This window comes from Glandiceps talaboti, chromosome 23, assembly GCF_964340395.1.
Source record: "Glandiceps talaboti chromosome 23, keGlaTala1.1, whole genome shotgun sequence".
Taxonomy (NCBI): domain Eukaryota; kingdom Metazoa; phylum Hemichordata; class Enteropneusta; family Spengelidae; genus Glandiceps; species Glandiceps talaboti.
The window spans coordinates 11,800,781-11,822,950 of NC_135571.1; the positions used below are offsets into that span (position 1 = coordinate 11,800,781).

The 22,170-nt window shown below is 35.5% G+C and overlaps 1 protein-coding gene across 1 annotated transcript; it reads left to right on the top strand.

Moving 5' to 3' along the window:
* Positions 1-59: 59 nt before the first annotated feature.
* On the top strand, positions 60-10,064 carry LOC144452653 (uncharacterized). Its single transcript, XM_078143792.1, has 5 exons — positions 60-377; positions 1,137-1,250; positions 4,683-5,084; positions 6,493-6,598; positions 7,807-10,064. The coding sequence occupies exons 2-5, from the start codon at positions 1,199-1,201 to the stop codon at positions 9,014-9,016; spliced, it is 1,770 nt and encodes a 589-aa protein (XP_077999918.1). The 5' UTR covers positions 60-377; positions 1,137-1,198; the 3' UTR covers positions 9,017-10,064.
* Positions 10,065-22,170: the final 12,106 nt, after the last annotated feature.

Genomic DNA, 22,170 nt, shown 5'->3' on the forward strand with positions numbered 1-22,170 from the left:
GGTTATTAAGTTTCTATGAATAAATACGTCACATCACTTCACTTCACTTTGAAGAAATTAGTGTGGTCATTGGGTGATGGATGTCACGTGGTGTAAAGTGATATGACCACCTCGTTCATCGACTATAAATGACAATGCAATGATTAAGAAATATTTTTTGAATTTTTTGGGAAAACCCGCACGTCATAATTAACAGTGTGAATTATTCATTTAAAAATGTGAAAAATAACAATTAAGCTGTTTTTGTAATGTTGTCTGCTGGTCACAAAATTTGTGAAAAACAACGATTAAGCTGTTGTTGTAATGTAGTCTGCTGGTCACAAGTTTGTTGTAGATAAAGCTGGTAACTCATTATCTAGAACGACAGGGATCTGAAGGTATGTAGTTTTGGTGTTTGTTAATGATAAAAACAGTGCACTATTCTTCTTAAGCGCAACTTTGACTATTTCAATGTATAAACTTATGTGTGACCAAAACAAATTAAACAGCGGAAATCTCCTGCTTGTCGTTTTTTCGTCAATGAGTACTCACTACAGTGCTTTAGCTGGCCTTTGTAAATACCTCGTTAAAAATGGCTGCCCAATGGAATTTCGACCACTCATGCAAATCATAATCTTCGGGTTCATTTAGTGAAATATTAAAGATAAAACAAGTCTTCAACGAACAACAACACCGGTGATTAGTGTGTTATTGTTCTAGATATTGTATACAGTGTTCTGAAATTGGACTTGACTTTGGCACGTAAATTACCTAAAAGTTGTAAATTATGTAAGATCAAGTTCATATTTCGTCCCATTATGTTCATTGTGTTATATCCTTTGTTGTAGGAAATGGTTCAACACATAGTCGTGTTGCCAATTAATCGAGATTTCAACGCCAACTGTGTTTTCAGGAACAACAGAAAATGACCTATTGAACTGTCCGTTAGTTCCAGTACAGAAGTTTGCATTGTTAACATCACAATACGGCATGATCTTTTATAGTGTGTACCAGTCAGTTCTCATAGTATAGTTCCCCAATATGTATCTGGGCTGTACAGTACACGTGTCTATTGTACAGTCATATATACGTGTCGGTAATAAATTTTAAGTATTTTTATGGCCTGGAAATAGTTTTCTCAACGGTTATATTTATAGGCTGGGATCACTTAACGTTACACACGCCATAGTTGAAGTCAGGTGGTTGTTTGCTGATCATAATGGATCCGTTCGTCCCGTTTCTGCAAGATGTTGCAGCGAATATCGGTGAAGGTACACAAACATATCCATTTAATAGATGTATGTGTGTATGTATGTATGTATGTATGTATGTATGTATGTATGTATGTATGTATGTTTTATAAGCTTTTGAAGATGGGGTTCGAAGGTCGAATGCCCCGAGTACTGAAATCAATGTATGATAATGTTAAGGCATGTGTGAAAACACCTAAAGATATTACTGAAGTTTTGAATGTACATATGGTGTTCAACAGGGTTTAGTTTTATCACCACTTTCTCTTTAACCTATTTATTAATGATATTGGTGAAATGTTACAGAATGGTATATGTATAGTGGCATTTATGCAGGCTCAATAAAATATATTTTTTCCCGATGATTTAGCTATCCCAAGTGACTCTAGAATTGGCTATCCCAAGTGTCTCTAGAATTGGTTTTCCCAAGTGACTCTGGAATTGGCTATCCCAAGTGACTCTAGAATTGGCTATCCCAAGTGACTCTAGAATTGGCTATCTCAAGTGTCTTTAGAATTTGTTATCCCAAGTGACTCTGGAATTGGCTATCCCAAGTGACTCTAGAAGTGGCTATCCCAAGTGTCTCTAGAATTGGCTATCCCAAGTGACTCTAGAATTGGCTATCCCAAGTGACTCTAGAATTGGCTATCCCAAGTGACTCTAGAATTGGCTATCCCAAGTGACTCTAGAATTGGCTATCCCAAGTGACTCTAGAATTGGCTATCCCAAGTGACTCTAGAATTGGCTATCCCAAGTGACTCTAGAAGTGGCTATCCCAAGTGTCTCTAGAATTGGCTATCCCAAGTGACTCTGGAATTGTTTATTCCAAGTGACTCTAGAATTGGCTATCCCAAGTGTCTCTAGAATTGGCTATCCCAAGTGACTCTAGAATTGGCTATCCCAAGTGACTCTAGAAGTGGCTATCCCAAGTGTCTCTAGAATTGGCTATCCCAAGTGACTCTGGAATTGGCTATTCCAAGTGACTATAGAATTGGCTATCCCAAGTGTCTCTAGAATTAGCTATCCCAAGTGACTCTGGAATTGGCTATCCCAAGTGACTCTAGAATTGGCTATCCCAAGTGACTCTAGAATTGGCTATCCCAAGTGACTCTAGAAGTGGCTATCCCAAGTGTCTCTAGAATTGGCTATCCCAAGTGACTCTAGAATTGGCTATCCCAAGTGACTCTAGAATTGGCTATCCCAAGTGACTCTAGAATTGGCTATCTCAAGTGACACTAGAATTAGCTATATCAATTGACTGTAGCCTACAGAGGCAGCAAGACAAACTATCCCACTATTCCCAAAAAAATGGAAGTTGAAGGTGAATGCATCAAAAACGAAAATCGTTGTGTTCAGAAATGGAGGCAAACTTAGGCATTATGAAACGTGGTATTGTGACAGTCAACGTATTGAAACAGTAGCTCATTTTAACTATCTTTGCATACATTCTCAAGTTCAGGACTTTGGTTCAAAGCACAGGAATATCTGACGACCCAGGGGGGAAAGGGTATTTTTTATGGTTATTAAACCAGTACAAAAATACAAATGTTAACATTGGTATGAAAATTTTCGATTGTAAAATTCTCCCTGTTCTGATGTATGGCAGCGAGGTATGGGATTTCACGATGGAAACGAAATAGAAAAGGTCCATTCTTCCTACTTTATTCTTAAAGTTAATAGGAATACAAGTAATCTTGCTGTACTTTGTAAACTTGGGAGGCAGAAGTTGTCATCACTTAGGTTTCTTAGTATTATTAAGTATTGGCTCAAACTTTTAAGGAGAGAGAATACACCATATGTGAAGCAGTGTTATAATTACCAACTAGAGATGGCTGATAAAGAATATAAATGTTGGGTGTTTAAAGTTAAACATTTATTGTTCAAGTTTGGTTTTGGGATTGCCTGGACTGAACAAAGTGTTGATAATGAAAGTATTTCCTTTTCTGAATTTAAACAAAGGTTATTTGACATTGATAACGAATATTGGCATACAGACTATCGCTTGAGAAATACCTTTCTGTTATTGACACTGAATTTCTCAGTAGGGCACTTGGCAAATTTCGTGTCTCTGACCACAATATCCGTATTGAGAGTGGACGAAAGGTCAATTCGCCAAGAAACGATCTTAATCTTATCGAAGACGAATTTCATGTCTGTCTAGTTTGTCCTGTATCTAAAGATATTACATGTAAATTTATTGCTCCTTATTAATATCGTAACCCTTCACCTTTAAAATTTTCAAATTTAATATCATGTAATTCTGACAACACAATCCAGAATCTAGCCAAATTTGTTGCATATAGTTTTAAATTAAATCAAAAACATTTAATTCAGCTTCTGTGATGTTTATGTTATGTTTACTATCATCTTAAACATTTAGTTCACATTCTGTGATGTTTATTTAGCTTATAACGCTCTATTCCGGCTGTTTTCTTAAAACAATTATATATATAGACAATATTTTGTTAATATTTATTTTCACTTTCTACAAAGGGGCCGATGGCCTAATGTACTGAATAAACTACCATGTATGTATGTATGTATGTATGTATGTATGTATGTATGTATGTATGTATGTATGTATGTATGTATGTATGTATGCATGTATGTATATATGTATGTATGTATGTATGTATGTATGTATGTATTATATGTATGTATATATGTATGTATGTATGTATGTGTGTGTATGTGTGTGTGTGTTTGTATGTATGTATGTATGTATGTATGTATGTATGTAAGTATGTGGGGAAATGTTGCATTGCGAATGAGGCCAAATCCTCTAAAGAAAATATACAAACCACATCCACTAGCCCACTGTTCTATATAAGTTCATATATTGATAAACATATATTTCCAATTATTTCGAACTGTTTCTGTGGCCCTCACCAGATATATTATCCAATGAAATGTATTGAAATGTATACATAAAAAATATTCTTCTGTTTTGTATCTGGTGAATAAACAATTCAATTCAATTCAATTCAATTCAATTCCATTCCATTCCATTCCATTCCATTCCATTCCATTCCATTCCATTCCATTCCATTCCATTCCATCCCATCCCATCCCATCCCATCCCAGTCCAGTCCAGTCCAGTCCATCCCATCCCATCCCATCCCATCCCATCCCATCCCATTCAATTCAATCCCATTCCATTCATTCAATTCCATTCCATCCCATCCCATCCCATCCCATCCCATCCCATCCCATCCCATCCCATCCCATCCCATCCCATTCCATTCCATTCCATTCCATTCCATTCCATTCCATTCCATTCAATTCAATTCAATTCAATTCAATTCAATTCAATTCAATTCAATTCAATTCAATTCAATTCAATTCTATTCTATTCTATTCTATTCTATTCTATTCTATTCTATTCTATTCTATTCTATTCTATTCTATTCTATTCTATTCTATTCTATTCTATTCTATTCTATTCTATTCTAGAACATTTTGTGGCGATGGTGGGAAACACTGACGCGCTAAGAAAGCCTAGATTTTCAGTAAGAGATAGACAGGATATCCTGGAAATGAAACATGGAAGAAATTATGAACTGTTGAACCAACTGCGTTCAAAAGGTCATCTTTCGAGGTTCAACTGTGAGACATTGGTGGCACTTCTTAAAGAAGCCAAAGAACAGGATCTTGCAAAGGTGGTGAAAAGGAGGTTTGAGATTGGTTTTGAAAAGTATTACGACTTTGAGAAACTGCAGGATGAAGTAGATGCACCTACGCCTACAACATCTGAGATGCAGACATCAAGTCAAAGCACACACCAAGTAGCCAGTAACAACGAACCAGATTCAGGGCATCGGGTCAGTCCAGTAACCGAACGACCTGAAGATAAAGGTAAACTGATATTCATAGGTGGGTTCAGGGTTAAAACGGTTTGCGATCCGTTAGCTAGAATGTCCAAAAAAAATTTAACGTTTTGGGAGTTAGAGTGTCCATATCGATGGTGCTGTGCTAGGCTAGCTCTTGTAGGAGCAGTAGCAGATGGTGATAATAGAGGGAGTTACCACTAACGTACACGACGTACACGACGTGAACTTTACACTGATTGCAAACCGTTATATTCGCCCCATGTGCCATATCATGGCAATATATTGAAAATAGCAAAGGTATCTGTTGCTGTGGATTTTGACAGTCCACAGAAACAGATACCTAGCCAGTTAATTTCAAATATTATAATTTTACAAATTTTAACTCAATCCGAATTTTTACAAAGTGAAAGCGGAAGAAACATAAATGTTGTTTCATATTCACCACACTGTTTGTGCTTCTTTGGGACAGTAGCAATCGAGCATGGTCCCCACCGACGAGTCTGGGCAACCGAGATTATGGTCACTAGAGTACATGAAATAAATATTTCTGACACGCCTCAATTGAGAAGTTCACTGACAGGGTCTTATAAATATTAAGGTAAATTTATCTCAAAGTAAATACACTATCGTGGTTTAAATACAAACATAATTAGTTCAGTGCATGTTTGACTGTCTCAAAGAGCGATGCCAGTTAATTTCAAATGTCACAATTTGCAATCAGCAATTGTACAAATTGAAGGCGGAACTCATGTAGTATTTACATTAATATTTATGACATGACTCAATTGGAACATTAAAAGAATAAGTATTAATTTTCTCATCATAGTAAGCTTCCTTTCCAAATGAAATATTGCCATCAACCATTTTAGAGAAAAATAAATTCGCTCTATAGTTCAGTTGTCTTGGAAATGCAATGCTAACAAGACAGTGCATTGTAAGATACGTCGTGTTGCTCAGCCCTAACCATCCTAAAAGGGAGTTGAGGGCGCCCCATCACAGTATATAGTACCTTCTAAACTAGATATGTACTAAGAAGGCGCGATAGCCGTTTTCAATACTGACAGCGAGGGCGCTGTTCTTCGAGCTACTATAGTTCATTCAATCTTGAAGCACTGCTGTGTCCCACACATCGATCACGTTCTATTTATCATCAAAGTTATGAGTGCAGTAATATCATCTAAATTAAAGTACCCTTATTCTTTGCTATCAATTAATCGGAAATATTAGTAGTTTAAGTGATGCCACCCTGCCCAACAACCACCCACACACACACACACACACACACACACACACACACACACACACACACACACACACACACACACACACACACACACACACACACACACAACACATAAACACAACCATTTACAGTGGTGACAAAGAATAATCCCGTCCAAATGTTCACTCTTATTAACTGATTTCTGTTTCAGAGATCGGAAATGCACCTATTGCAGAAAAGCCCCAACCTGTTTCAGAGATCACACATACACCAGTTGCGGCAAAGCCCCAACCTGTTGAGCAAGAGGCAAACAAAAGGTAATAATACATATGATAATAAAATACTTACCAGCACAGTATGGTATAGTCTCAATGGGCTTTACAAAATTCGGAAGAGAATAAGTATCCACAGAAGAGTTAAACAGTAAATGTGTGAGAAAAGCAAGCCCTTAAAACCCTATCAACTAATTCACAATAACGAGTAAAAAGTAGGGTATTAACTTGAATTTGGTAAGATTTAATACACTAAAAAAGCATATATGTAGACTGTGTGTATCAAATGAGTAACACCTATGGCCTTAAACTGAAAATTCAAAAAATACACTAGCATGTATATTAAAATCTGTGACTGTGTAAAATGGTGTAAATTAGGTCTCCTAATATCGATTCCGAGAGAGTTCAATAACGTAGCACCGGTTAGGCAACAAGTAAAAGTTATAATGTCTTGTGTTCGAATGGATAGACAAGTGCCACTGGACAAACATTCGACCATGCATAAACTAGTAAGGAAGAGAACTAGTTTATGCATGGTCGAATGTTTGTCCAGTGTGATAATCTCCCAGCAGATGAGAGATAAAGCAAACTGTTAGTGTAAGTGATCTCTCGCCAATTATAAGATTAGGAATGTTTTAATTTAGATAAAGATGAGAAAAATGGACAATGCGTCTTTATTTAGTCAATAAAGAAAAGAGAGATTTACATACAGTCTCAGACTGTTAGTGGTCTGAGAGATATATAAAGCTGAGAGCAAAGTAACCAGGGAAAGAAAAAGAAGTAGTTTTAAAACTCAGTGAATTGATCAATATCACACACAAAATAAGTTATATTGCACCACAAAAATTGATCATTCAATCGATCAATCATTCAACCAAATAATAAATCAATCAATCAATCAATAAATCAACCGATCGATCGATCAATCAATCAGTTACATGCTCGCTGTCTCCTGTGGTTATGTTCAAATAACCCCCAAATCTTTCAGCTCATCAGTACCAGCTCGGGGCACTCCAATTAACCCAATTTATAAGTTAGACATACAGACAATCATTGTAGTTGAGGGTTGGCATGATTATTGAACCCTTCTAGTCATGGCATTCAAAAATGTTTAAACGTATAAGGTCCACCCCTCCTCTTTTATTGTAATTAGTGTGTACGCGAGTATTATGGAGGGAGGGGTGTAAAAACATTTAAATGATTGAACCAATGACTTTTCTGAAGTTCTTGTTGTCATTGTTTGTATTATACAGAAGTGTGCTTATTTTGAACGATGAATGGGGAACATCGAAAGGCGGAATATCCAGCTTCCATCGTCAGATTGCTCAGTTATCTCTTAAAGCTGGCTGCGAGGTGTACGTGACAGCACTGAAGGCAGACGACAAAGATAGAAAACATGCTAAAGAAAATGGAATCCATCTGATTGTCGCAAACAATAAGAACGACAAGCCTACTAATCTGGAATGGTTGACAGACACACAATATTGCCGTATATTTTTTCCGGGTTTGAAAGATATTCCAAATTTGGAGAGAATCATAGCTCATGCACCAATCACAGCTGAAGCTGCAATCAATATCAGAGATGATCTTTTTGAAGGAAAACAAAAAGTGACCCTCTTCATCCATGTTATTCCAGAAGACATCGAAATTCATAAGAAAACCCATGAACTAGGCAAGGTTCAAAGAAGAGAAAACGACATCCAGGAGTTGGCGAAGAAAGCAGACGAGGTTTTCTCAGTAGGGCCAAGAATTTATAAACACTTTCAAAACAAATTTCGTGGCCTGAGCATCAAGCATCATTTGTTCCTGCCACTACCGGATCCAGCATTCTTTGATGTGGTCATCCAGAAACCAGATGTAAATCAAATGCCTAAGATGGAGGTGTTGACGGTCGGTAGAGTAACAGGGGTCGAAGAATTAAAGGGCTACGACATTGTAGCAAAAGCCTTGAGTGGTGTAGCTGACGAAATGAAAGACCGTCCCCCAGTGTGGAAGATAAGAGGCATATCTGAAGAGCAGAAAGACGAAAGTGAAAAGTTCATACGTAGAAACCTTCAAGGGAAGCATTTACAACCAAATCTGTATCCATATGGTGACCTACAAGATATTCTGAATGATCTCCGAGTGAGTTGTCTGTTTCTTATGCCTTCCCGCAGTGAGCCATTTGGATTGGTTGGTCTTGAAGCTTTGGCAGCTGGTATCCCTGTACTGATCACCAAGAATTCGGGCCTTGCAGAATTTCTTTCTGCATATTTCCCGCCACAATTTGCAGAGTGGCTGGTTGTCGATGTTGGAGTAACTGATCATGAGGATGATGTGGAGATTTGGAAAGTTCGCATTCTCAAGATACTTCGTGATTGCAGTCGTTGGTTTGATGTTGCTGCAGAGATCAAGGAGAAGCTTAAAGACCACAAAGATATTAAGAAGAACCAGGAAGAGTTCATAGAAGTACTGAAGGCTTAGACGTCTGAGGGGTAAATTGCTGGGATTAAGTACAAACCCCGAGATGAGACGACCCAGGGCGAAACAAGGTGACTCCCTAAAGGCTGCATGAATTATAACTTAGAAATTTGATAATATTAACAACCTGCTTCAGCAAATCGTCTCCATTCTGATTCCACTATAATCACAAAATAATATCGAATTAAATACAAGTTCCTTATTATAGACATAGAAGTTTATATTCTCATGGTGTGACATTATAGTGCAGTATACGTAATCATATCACTATACTTCTGACGTCAGAAACATAGTAATATGAAAATATAGTAATATGGGGGGGAACTATGTTGACATTTTTGTTGCTATGATGTTATTATTGTTAAATGTGTTAATCATAATTTTGCAATGATTTAAAATTTAGTTTCATAAATAATAAGACATAAATAAGGTTTCTTTTAATTTATGGACTGTCGAGTATTTGACATGTTCCTCAAAGTAAATAATGGACAAACACTATTCACACTATCAGTAGCATCGCTCTCGTCATCTTGGACATGAAACACACGTCACATAACAAAAACTACGATGCTACATGTACATGACTTTGAAAATGAAAAACACTGGCGCACATTTAACCTGCATCAAGTAGACTTGCTTTGGCTGCCATAAATAATAAAACATTTTAGAAAATGTGGATTCCTGGTCAATTCATAGATTGTAGAATCTGATCCTAATCAATAATGTAGACAATGAAACAACCATAGTTGTTTGCCCTTTCCTGTAGCCACTACTAGGACGTAAGCATTTGTAATTATCTGTTTTATTTATTCTGTTGATAGAATGTTTATCGACTTTTAGCAGTGTGATTTTGAAAATTTCACCATGTTATCGACGTATTTACTAAGTTTCTAGTATCATTGATTTTAGCATGTGAGCCGAGACCTATAGATACCCGGTACACCCATTCCTTGATCGGTCTCTCGATAATTTTCAATTTATTTGGACCAAAATGTCTATAGTTTGTAATGGAACTTATCATTGTTTTTGAATAAAGTATCCTCACTGGGAATCCCAACCTGGAAGTCTGTGGTGTGAGTTTTAGTACAAGTGAGCTGAGGTTTAATCGTGTTATTGGCATGGCAAATGTCTGATAGAAAACATAATAATTACAGATAGCACAGGATAAACTGTTAAACACACAATTTATAATTTACAAGTGACAATTGTCCATTATCTGACTATCAATTATAGTGCATTCAACATTTTGATGCTCTACTCTTCAACAATTAAAGACCCGCGATGGCTGGAACAAACATGATTTGCACTCACATACTCTTTTGCATATTTGACCCCTCATTAATGACCCGAAAAACAGTCTGTCGATTTCAACGTCTTAATTCGTGATAGCAATAACCCTATACTTTCACTTCAAATACAACATGTACAAGACTTGGAACATCGATGGAGACTTTTTTCCAATAGTGACGTTCATTTCTACCCGGTAAATTTGAAATGATTAATTTCTCACGTATAATTTGCTAAATTAGAAAATATATAGTTGGTTTTCTATGTATGATATTTCACTTAAATATCATGAGTGTCACAGTTCTCTACATTATACATTGTAAATATCAGTCTATATAGAGAAGAATTTAAACATTATGTAGTCAGTGAAACAGTTGTAGTGCTAGCCAAGATGGCGGACACATTGTCATAAACGGCATGGTCTTTCTCTATTGATACTTCCGGGCTGGAGTGAATGAAACATCTTGCCTTCCCCAGCTGTCCATTGTTTACTTCAACAAAGAGTTACGTGTGTGTAGTATACTGAGTAGTCTGCTAGTTTGCATAAGTGTTAAAATTCATATCTGTTTCCAATGGCATGAGAGAATATATAAGCACTATATGATTTCTCAGGGGCATTAATACGACTGACATGAAATACTTTCTTGGGGTACATATATACTTCAAATTTCAGCCAAATTAGACTAGGCTCTTAGAGTACATATACCACACATTTCAGCCAAATTAGACTAGGCCCTTAGAGTATATATATCACACATTTCAGCCAAATTAGACTAGGCCCTAAAGGTTGCAGCGCACGGGGATACAGTTACCAATGCCAATGGCCATACTTTAATATAAGAAAATATTAGAATAGCGGCAAATTCGTAGTCGGGAACAGGTACGGTGATTTACCATTTACACGAACAACACAGTAAAATACACACATACAGTTGGTCGCATTGGCATCATGGAAAAGGTACCCGCTTCAGAAACAGATGATTCTAAAATTTTGGATGAAAATCATTCAAAGAAGAAACGACGACGAAGATTGGCAGGCTTTATTCTGTTAGCATCAGGTATTGCTTTGGTCGCCATTGCTGTTGTCTTGGGTGTGTATTTCAGCTCAAGTAGGTACATTTTATCCAGTACTGCATATTTGTTAAGTTAGATGGGATTCACCATCAGTTTATTTATTATCGAACCAAGATTATCTGAAAAAGTTAAAATTGTGGGGGGTTTTCTGACAGATACATATACGTTTGAAACTGTGAAATGAATAGAGATGACTTTGTGTTTATGAAGTAAGCTAAGATCTTAACAATGTTTGGTTCCGGTTTCCTTAGTTTTGCACTGCCGACCCTAAACTTTTTTTACGTATTTCGTAAAAAAAACTATAAAATCGTCAAAATTGCGAAGTTTCGCGAGAAATAATGGATGCGAAAACTGACTGTTGCTTTTGCATGGTATTAAAATCTCACATAGAACTTGATACTGGTGTAGACGTTGGAGAGAGACTCCAAAGTGTATGGTATCGGCTATAATTTAACTTTGTTGGACAGAGAACATTTTATCTTATATAAGTTAGTTTTGGTATCAGATGTTACATGAATACTAATCAACGAATCGTAGCACAATTTCGTATACACGTGTTTAAAAAACCATGTTCCTTGGTTTGATTTTTTCCATTTCTGTTTATTACAACAGGTAAAGAAGAAGAAACTTCTGATGAAAACGTAGATATTCCAAAGTCTATTAACAGTACACTTCCAAGTTTCAGTACGTTCACATTTCATATTCTTAAACATTATCATGGACGTAGACCTTTCACCAACGTCTTTACTTAAACTAAGATGCACTTTAAAAAAATTAATATAATTTGACTATAATTATCGAATTTTTCGTATATCCAGATTTGAAAAATAAGGATCATGCATATTAAGACATAACATATTTGCAAATGGAAAGTGACAGTGGGGTGACTATCTATTCAGATTTATGTTAAAATGTTAATTCAAAATGGCAACAATCTTTTAACTATGTAAGTTTAAATGTTATTGTTGTTGTGTATAGTAAGTAGTGTAATGGTTGTCGAAGAAAAATACCGAACTTCTACTATCTACAAAGCGAGCACTACCCTCGGGATATTGCAGTGTTTATCACACAAAATGTACACAGGCGAGGTTTAGTATGCATTCATACCTCCATTCGTTAAACACTGAAGCATTCAATCCCATTTAATCAATTCTATTTTCTCAATTCATTTGGGTAAAAAGATCGCATAAACATTGACACCATGGAATGTGGACTCGGGCCATTGGAGGCGCTAAACATATCATTCCCTTGGAAAAGAACCACCTACTTTTACAAATATAGATGCCATGCTAGAAGCACGGCGGGTGCGATTTGTCTGATCCTTTTATATGCAAATTTACCTTTCATTCGAGGATTAAAAGCATTTTCTTAAAGTATGGAATAGGTACATATCTTCATCTATTCAACCTCGTGCTTCGGAATTGTCAGATGGAAAATTGAACCCTTGAGAGTTTTGGGATTAATCCTGGATTTTTAAACATCCTTAAAATTTGATGGGTAAAGCATGATGTTATAAACATACACTGTTGTCTTCGTCATGAATCGTTTTTGCTACGTGTGATGCATATAATGCACAACAAGAGAGACAGACAGAGAAACGGACAAGTAAGCTAGGTAGTAGTAGGTAATCTGTACAGTAAGTCATGTAGGGACATGCGCACCTCGGCCGGCCACCACGTATCTTACACTAAACAGACAGATATGTAAAACATGGAGACGAGCGCAGAAATGTGGGCACAGTGAATGAAAATTTAAAAAGAAAAGGGATCTATGTGTATACCAAAATATGCATACCTATCTATTAGCGGATTATTAAGCAAATTAATCAATCACCCAATTAATTAATTAATTAATCAACCAATCAATTGTTCAATCAATCAATAAACCAATGAATTGCTTCAACAAACTGTCAGTAACGTTCAGAAGTTGATAGATCCATGTTTGTGTAGCAAACATTCACTTATTATTTTTAGCCTATTGTGCTACCATGGTAACGCCCAATAATGGTTGGATGAATGGTTCCTTTGGACACGACAATTTCCTCAGTTTCGGCTGCATCCTTGGTTACCGTCTTGTTGGAGGAAACACATTGTATTGTTATGATGGACAATGGAATGCTACTCAACCGTACTGTGAAATTGGTGAGATTTGTAATTTAAGAATGTATCTGCAACCATTTCCATAAAGTCAAAATAAAACAGGGAGGTTGTCTTATTCTCATATTCATCGCTAGTAATTGATGTGCAGCACGTCAAGGGGGAGACACAAAATACTATTTTTAAAATTGAAATTACTGCCAAGGAAATCCATGAGAATACACGTGAACATGTATACCATAATGTTCCACGAACATAGTTGTACATGTAGGAATGTACATGGAACACTACAAGAGATTTCCCTGGAACATTGAATATTTCTGTAATGTTGTCCTTGGAAAATTGCACGCACAAAAGTGTCTTTCGAATATAAGAATGTGTACATGTCTGGGGTATTTCTCTAGTAGCAATGTTCCAGGGACATACCTATATCCATAAATGTTTAATGTTCCAAGTTTGTATACAATATTCTCATGCTTTCTCGTGTCATCCAAGAAATCGGATTATTACTTCATAAGGCTTAAAATACTACTTCTGGTAGAGGAAATGAAGAACTATGTGTTGTGGTCAAACATCGTACTTTTGTCATATTATATATATATATATATATATATATATATATATATATATATATATATATATATATATATATATATATATATATATATATATATATATATATATTATCCAGTATTGTATTAAAATTAAGTCAGATGAAGACACGCTGTTTTCATTCGCAATAAACATATTTTGCTTTCATTTACCATACCAGTGTCATGTGAGCTGATTCAAGTTCCAATGAATGGATGGATGGTTGGTTCGTTTCAACATGAAAGTTTGTTACAATTTGGTTGCAATGAGAGTTACAGTCTCGTTGGCGAAGACACGCTATTTTGCTATGATGGACAATGGAATGCTACAGAACCACATTGTGAAAAGGGTAGGGATATCTTTATAGCGCCCCCAGTGTCGACCACTATCATAGTAACAGTGCGCAAAAGCGTTTGCTTTCTAAAAAGTTACCCAAATATCAGACTTACCGCTAAACCATGAAACACAAATACCATCGATTTTTTCACTGTGGTGAATAATTGAGTTTGATTTCTATCGAATCGTTTCCAAAATTCTCCATAAACAAACTTTTAAAATTATTTCTAATTAACGACGTTGCACATTCTGTAGCTTTGTAGTCTGTGGCTGTTACTTCTGTAGTATGCACATTATATTAGCAGCTGAAATATGCAAATTTCTGTTTCTAGTATGTGACGTGGGATGGAATGAATACCAATCAATGTGTTACTACATCAATACTGAATTCATGTTTTGGCATGAAGCTCGCAGTCATTGTCAAAGTCTTGGCGGTGATTTGGTGAAAGATAACACAGAGGATATTAATAATTTCCTGACTGACATAATAATATGGACAGTGGACGTGAGCGGATGTGAGCCTTTACATGGATGCAATCTACATATAGGACTTAGTCATCAGGTACGAAAGACTGTGATTATTTAGTTTTTGTTTCATTCTACATAGTCTTCCATATTGTTTTCACTTACCGCAAGGAAGGTGGTGTTGTTGTTGTTGTTGTTGTTGTTGTTGTTGTTGTTGTTGTTGTTATGCGCGCGCGTGCGTGCGTGTGTGTGTGTGTGCGTGCCATCTTTTCCTCAAAAACGACTGGCTCGAATCAAACAAACCTTGATACATATATTGTTTAGGGTAATGTTACAACTGGTTAGATTTTGGTCGATGTATTATGAAAATTGGTGAGGTATTTTAATGATAAGTATGTGCATTTCTTGTATCAGTGAACAGTGAGATGTATCTCCCTGATAGAACATTCTTATCCGCTTTCGAATATGGAGGCCCTCCTAATACTGCTAACTAACATTCATGCTTATTTCTCTTCGTAATTATAGCCAGATACTGGATTCCAATGGGTGGATGGTACGGCTCTGTCGACTGACTTTGCACCCTGGTTTCCAAATGCACCGTCCGAAGGTAACATACCCAAGTCAGTCGAATTAGACTTGAGAACAGTTGAGAACGAACAGCCTGGACTACAATGGAATGACCGTGCATTTGATACAAGCAATGTGAACAACAGAGTATGGTCCATATGTGAAAAGCCTATATAGCATACAGTTTGTTAGATTTATATCTGTTTATTTGTTCACATGTTATGAAAGGGTTTCCTTTCTCAGACTCTTAATCCCATATTCTTCTACGTAATAACACTATATCATTCTGATGAAAATGCGATGTAGTGTACAAGTCGTGATTTCTTTTTGGCTGTTACGTTTACTGTCATTTGAGAGCACTCACAAAGAACAAACGACAGTAAACGTAACAGCCAAAAACGAAATCGTTATTTTAATCATATATTTATTCAGACTTGTTAAGTTCAAACTCCAAATTTCAGTTTGAAGTGTGAAATATAATGTACAAAATGATGGGTACCCTGTAATGGCGGCTTTACATTTTTTTCATAATAATACTAATAACTTTATTCAAAATCTTGCCTTCTTAGAGGCATCGACATAGCACATTGAAAAAAACAAAATAAGTAATTAAATAAATATCAGTGGCATATACAAAATACCTGATAGGCAAAAAGTCCAAAGAGAAATATCTTGTATATGAATATGACGTTTTGCTGTGGGGAAGTACAAATTGTTGAATTTTTATTTTACTTAGTGAATAAAATTAGTTCGAGTTAATCCTGTGGCCTATTGTGTGTGTATTGTTCTTAATTCCCCAATACTTTTTGTCCCTTCCTATTCTGTACTTCATAAAATCATGGCTTCCATACCAATGTACACTAACACCAATCTAACAGGCAATTTTGGGTTGCGTGTAATGTGCTCAGCTCGTAAACAGAAGGAGGGGCATCAGATCATGACTAAATTGAGCAAAAAAATTCTTAAGGAGAGCAAAGTAGTTGCTGACAATACCATTTACAATAAAAATAATACGGTCATTCATCGGACAATGCTGAGACTTATGTTCTTAAGAAGGACAGAGTATTAACATAAATATACCCTGAAGTTAAAGACTGTGTTTAATACAGTAGCGATCATGATTGATATAATAACAGTGCAGTATGGATGACAAACACAGTTGGTTTGGACACGATGGCAGACATACCGACTTCAGAAACAGTTAATTCTGAACTTGATCAGGATGAAAAACGTTCAAAGAAAAAACGACGAAGATTGGCAGCTTTTATTTTGTTAGCATCAGGGATTGCCGCGCTGGCCTCTATAGTGGTCTTGGGTGCATATTTTGGATCAAGTAAGAACCTTTTATCCAGTATAATATCTTTCACAAAACTATTTGGTACAGAGATAATGTTTCTTACTCTTTCACTATTAGATACTATCTAAATGTAATAACATACCCAAGTCAGTCGAATTAGACTTGAGAACAGTTGAGAACGAACAGCCTGGACTACAATGGAATGACCGTGCATTTGATACAAGCAATGTGAACAACAGAGTATGGTCCATATGTGAAAAGCCTATATAGCATACAGTTTGTTAGATTTATATCTGTTTATTTGTTAACATGTTATGAAATGGTTTCCTTTCTCAGATTCTCAATCCCATATTCTTCTACGTAATAACACTATATCATTCTGATTAAAATGCGATGCAGTGTACAAGTCGTGATATCTTTTTGGCTGTTACGTTTACTGTCATTTGAGAGCACTCACAAAGAACAAACGACAGTAAACGTAACAGCCAAAAACGAAATCGTTATTTTAATCACATTGAACACTATATAAGCTTAGCTTGGTATATTTATTCAGACTTGTTAAGTTCAAACTCCAAATTTCAGTTTGAAGTGTGAAATATAATGTACAAAATGATGAGTACCCTGTAATGGCGGCTTTACATTTTTTTCATAATAATACTAATAACTTTATTCAAAATCTTGCCTTCTTAGAGGCATCGACATAGCACATTAAAAAAAACAAAATAAGTAATTAAATAAATATCAGTGGCATATACAAAATGCCTGATAGGCAGAAAGAGCAAAGAGAAAAGAAGTATCTTGTATATGAATATGACGTTTTGCTGTGGGGAAGTACAAATTGTTGTATTTTTATTTTACTTAGTGAATAAAATTAGATCGAGTTAATCCTGTTGCCAATTGTGTGTGTATTGTTCTTAATTTCCCAATACTTTTGGTCCCTTCCTATTCTGTACTTCATAAAATCATGGCTTCCATACCAATGTACACTAACACCAATCAAAAGGTTTTGAATTTGTATATACAATGACCTCTGACCCTCGAGAAGTGGTATGTTTTTCTGACTGGTTATGATATCGCAATTTGATAATATATAATGACATTGCAAGGTTTGTTTGTTTGTTCGTTTGATTTTTAATTTTGATTTCTTTGTTTTTGTTTTGGGGGTCCATCATAATGTGTAGATTGCTTTGTTGTTAATAGTGATACATGATGCAAAAGAAATTTAGTTGGTCATTAATGGAACCTTCTAGCATTCTTAGAATCCATCGCAACAAATTTATTTTTAAAACAAAACTAATTTAAGAATGCATCACTCGAGTTGACAGAACAGTCAGTCTGGGCAACAAGTAGTTTCAGAAAAGACTTCTTCAAGTCTTACTCAACTACATAACACAATTCGTTTGGTGTTCAAGACACGCAAATGTCTGGTACATTGAAAATCACCACAAAACCAAGTTTATCTGGTTAAACCACCTGCTGGGCCAAAAGGTAAACAGCCCATGTCAGTAGTTGCCATCAGAAACTGACAGGCAGTTGTACATTTCTTACTTCCTTCAGACAATTGCGCATTATTATTCAATTAGTATAGCAGTTTTAACTATCCCATAATATTTACTACGGAACTTCAGCTCCAGTCTGAAATAGATCATGTGAGGATGGGATGACGTCATCATGTTTATATCAACGCTGACGACGGTGAGCACAGATTTCTGTGCTAGAATAAGGACTTTTACTATACGTAAGTGGAGATGATCCTAGTAATCGTAGTGTGTCGTATAGGAACTAGACTAATGGACTATAAACGTAATGCCCAAGCAGTTTATAACGTTCGTTTAATTTACGTCTGCTTCTAAACCATTCTGCTATCGATTCCATCAATAGGCCTGTTAAGTCTACAGTACACTTGTCATAAATGGATACATCTGAAATAGTACCTTTAGTAAGTAAATTACTCAACTTTGAAAGATTGTAGAGAAGTTCGAAAAATGGATTTGCTTAGGACAGAGTAGGATGAAAGGTTTTATATGATCATTTAATCTCCATGTATTTAGAAGCAATGGGATTTTCTTTTCATATCCTTGGGAGTTGATGCAATAAAACCACTATTTTGAAGAAGAAAAATTGATCTATACCAAGGATTATAATCCCACAATGCTTTGGGCATGGTATTTTAAAACATAAAATACGATTTTATATTATTTTCATTATTATACGTTTTCTACAAACTCCAACATTGTAATTCAATGCACCTACAAAACATCTTATTTACATCTAACAAGCAATTTTGGGTTGCGTGTAATGAAATAGAAGGAGGGACATCAGAGGGACATCAGATCATGACTAAATTGAACAAAACATTTCTTAAGGAGAGCAAAGTAGTTGCTGACAATACCAATTACAAAGAAAATAATACGGTCATTCATCGAACAATGCTGAGACTTATGTTCTTAAGAAGGACAGAGTATTAACATAAATATACCCTGAAGTTAAAGACTGTGTTTAATACAGTAGCGATCATGATTTATATAATAACAGTGCAGTGTGAATAACAAACACAGTTGGTTTGGACACGATGGCAGATATACCGACTTCAGAAACAGTTAATTCTGAACTTGGTCAGGATGAAAAACGTTCAAAGAAAAAACGACGAAGATTGGCAGCTTTTATTTTGTTAGCATCAGGGATTGGCGCGCTGGCCTCTATAGTGGTCTTGGGTGCATATTTTGGATCAAGTAAGAACCTTTTATGCAGCATAATATCTTTTCCAAAACTACTTCGTACAGAGATAATGTTTCTTACTCTTTCACTATTAGATACTATCTAAATGTAATGATTTACAAAATATAACAGCTTGTTGTTTTTTGACACCTAAAATCCAGCCTAGCATTTTACCTTGAATATTTTTTTAATATGTTTATTATAATGTATTCATAATTATAGACTATTGCAGCTTAAACAATTAGGTGCCCTATAATTCCCTCTATGTACGTCGTTTGATGTGTTGGTTTCGGTCTGCATTGGGGCAAGCCATTGTCATATATTCGTAAACGGTGCAATTGTGTTAGAAAGTTGGTGAATCTTTAAGGCATTCACCTTTGATTTTATCGATTATATCGATTATATTGATTTTATCAATTATATCGATAATGTCGATTATATTCTATATGATTATTACATAACAAAGACAAAGAGTCTGACCTTTTGATATTAGTGTAGGGTAGATTCACTGTTGTACATATGAGAGTTTTCCTGAGTACCCCTTCAGACAACATACAACCAGTTTCTATATTAAAACAATATAGTGCACATTGTTTGCCTCTAGATGAACATTCTGCATTGGGGCAAGCCATTTTCATATATTTTGAATATTAAAAAGTGAAATGAATACTTACCTAGCAATAATTTATGCATACAATGTCAATGATCGATAAGTTAGAATTGTCTGTTGACATGATGATTATATTATAATTTTTATTCTAACAGGCAACGAAGACACATCTTCTGATGGAAACCTAAGTTTTCAGAGGTTCATTAATACCACTACACTGCAACCCTCTGGTATGTTATAATGTTCAATTGAATTATATTTGTTTTGTATTATTTTGAACATTTGTCAAATATTTTATCAAAATATATTTTGAATGTTAAAACAAGTGAAGTGGATGTTAAAACAAGTGAAGTGAATACTTACTGAGCAATAATCTATGCATAAAATGACAGATAAGTTAGAATTGTTTGGTGACCTGATGATTATAATTGTTATTCTAACAGGCAACGAAGACACATCTACTGATCAGAAGTCCACCTATGCCACTACACTGCAACGCTTAGGTATATATATGTTAATACTCATACAATTCAATTTTATATTCTTTCCGTTATTTTGAACATTTTTCAAAATATGATGGAGAAATCATTGACAATTTATGAGGTGAATTTATCAACTAACATATAAAACGCCACCTGGCTCAACACAATCTTTCACCAACAGGAATATATTTTATCATATCTGACCAACAGAGATATATTTGTCAAGCAAAGTGATAAAATTTAGCAATGTTAGTAGGGTGTTAGTAATGAAACACAATAACGTGAAATGGTCCCACATATTTGACATATGTGCCACTTTAAATTTAAATCGACCCATGCTTGGTAGAGCTTGGTTGAGCACATGCCAAGTTTTGCCATTTGACCTTCAAGGTGGAGGTCAAGGTGAAATATTATTATATTATTTAAAATATTTCATTATTCGCCTTTGCTACACAACCATCTCTTAATCCAAGAAAAATACAACCTACAGTTACCTTGTTTTTAATCATTCTCCCCAGTGGACTGTAACGATCCAGGAACCCCAGATTATGGTCAGAAAACTGGCACCTTGCATCATGGTCAAGAACTGGTATTTACGTGTGTGGATGGCTTCCAGTTGATTGGTGATTCTATACTGCTTTGTAATGATGGAACTTGGAGTGGAAACATACCAGTATGCCAAATGAGTGAGCTCTATATATTTATCACAATTAATATTCAAGCTATTTTTATTTTCGATTTACGGCTGATATTCATAACAATTTTCTAATTTTAGAAATATGACAATACTGCCTTAAACTGTCCGAAACGAGATGATGTAATCAGGACTTGTTCTCAGGCATGGTTGTTAAATTTCGACCGACAGTTACAAATGAGGCGATTGACCAATCAGGGAAAAGCATGAAGACCAGTGTATCAGCAGAATAGCAAATTCATATAATGTCCATGGCGTGAATACATATACTGAATATAAATAACCAATACCTTGCATACATTTATTATATATATTTACTTATTTATTTATTTATTCATTTTGTCAGTTTATAAGTTTATTTCGTTATTTTCAAGGTATGCATCATCAAACAAAAACGGAAAATGGCAGTCCGTAAATATATACTTCAGAATTTAGATATGTGGAGGATGTTCATGCTGAATTATTTCAAGACTTCGAAACATACAAAAGTTAAGAATCATTAATGGTCGTTTCATGTGTTCAATATTTTACATTACAATCACTTTATTGTATTAGTATATTGTGCTACCATGGTAACACCTAATAATGGTTGGATGAACGGCTCCTTCGGTCACGACAATTCCCTCAGTTTTGGTTGTAACCTTGGTTACCGTCTTGTTGGAGAAGACACGTTGTATTGTTATGATGGACAATGGAATGCTACTCAGCCGTACTGTGAAATTGGTGAGAATACATTCAATTAGGATATAGAGTGTTATATATAATTATGTCGAACATAGAATGCAGCTCGAAAGTAAAGTAGGAAACTTCTCCTGTTACTTTCGTCAGGAAAACCACAGAGATCAGTCAGCTTGTATTGATGATATGATTTGAATTTTATTTTTTCCAATCATGGCTATTCTTTTCTGAACGACTCTTCTAATTATTTCCTATGGGAAAA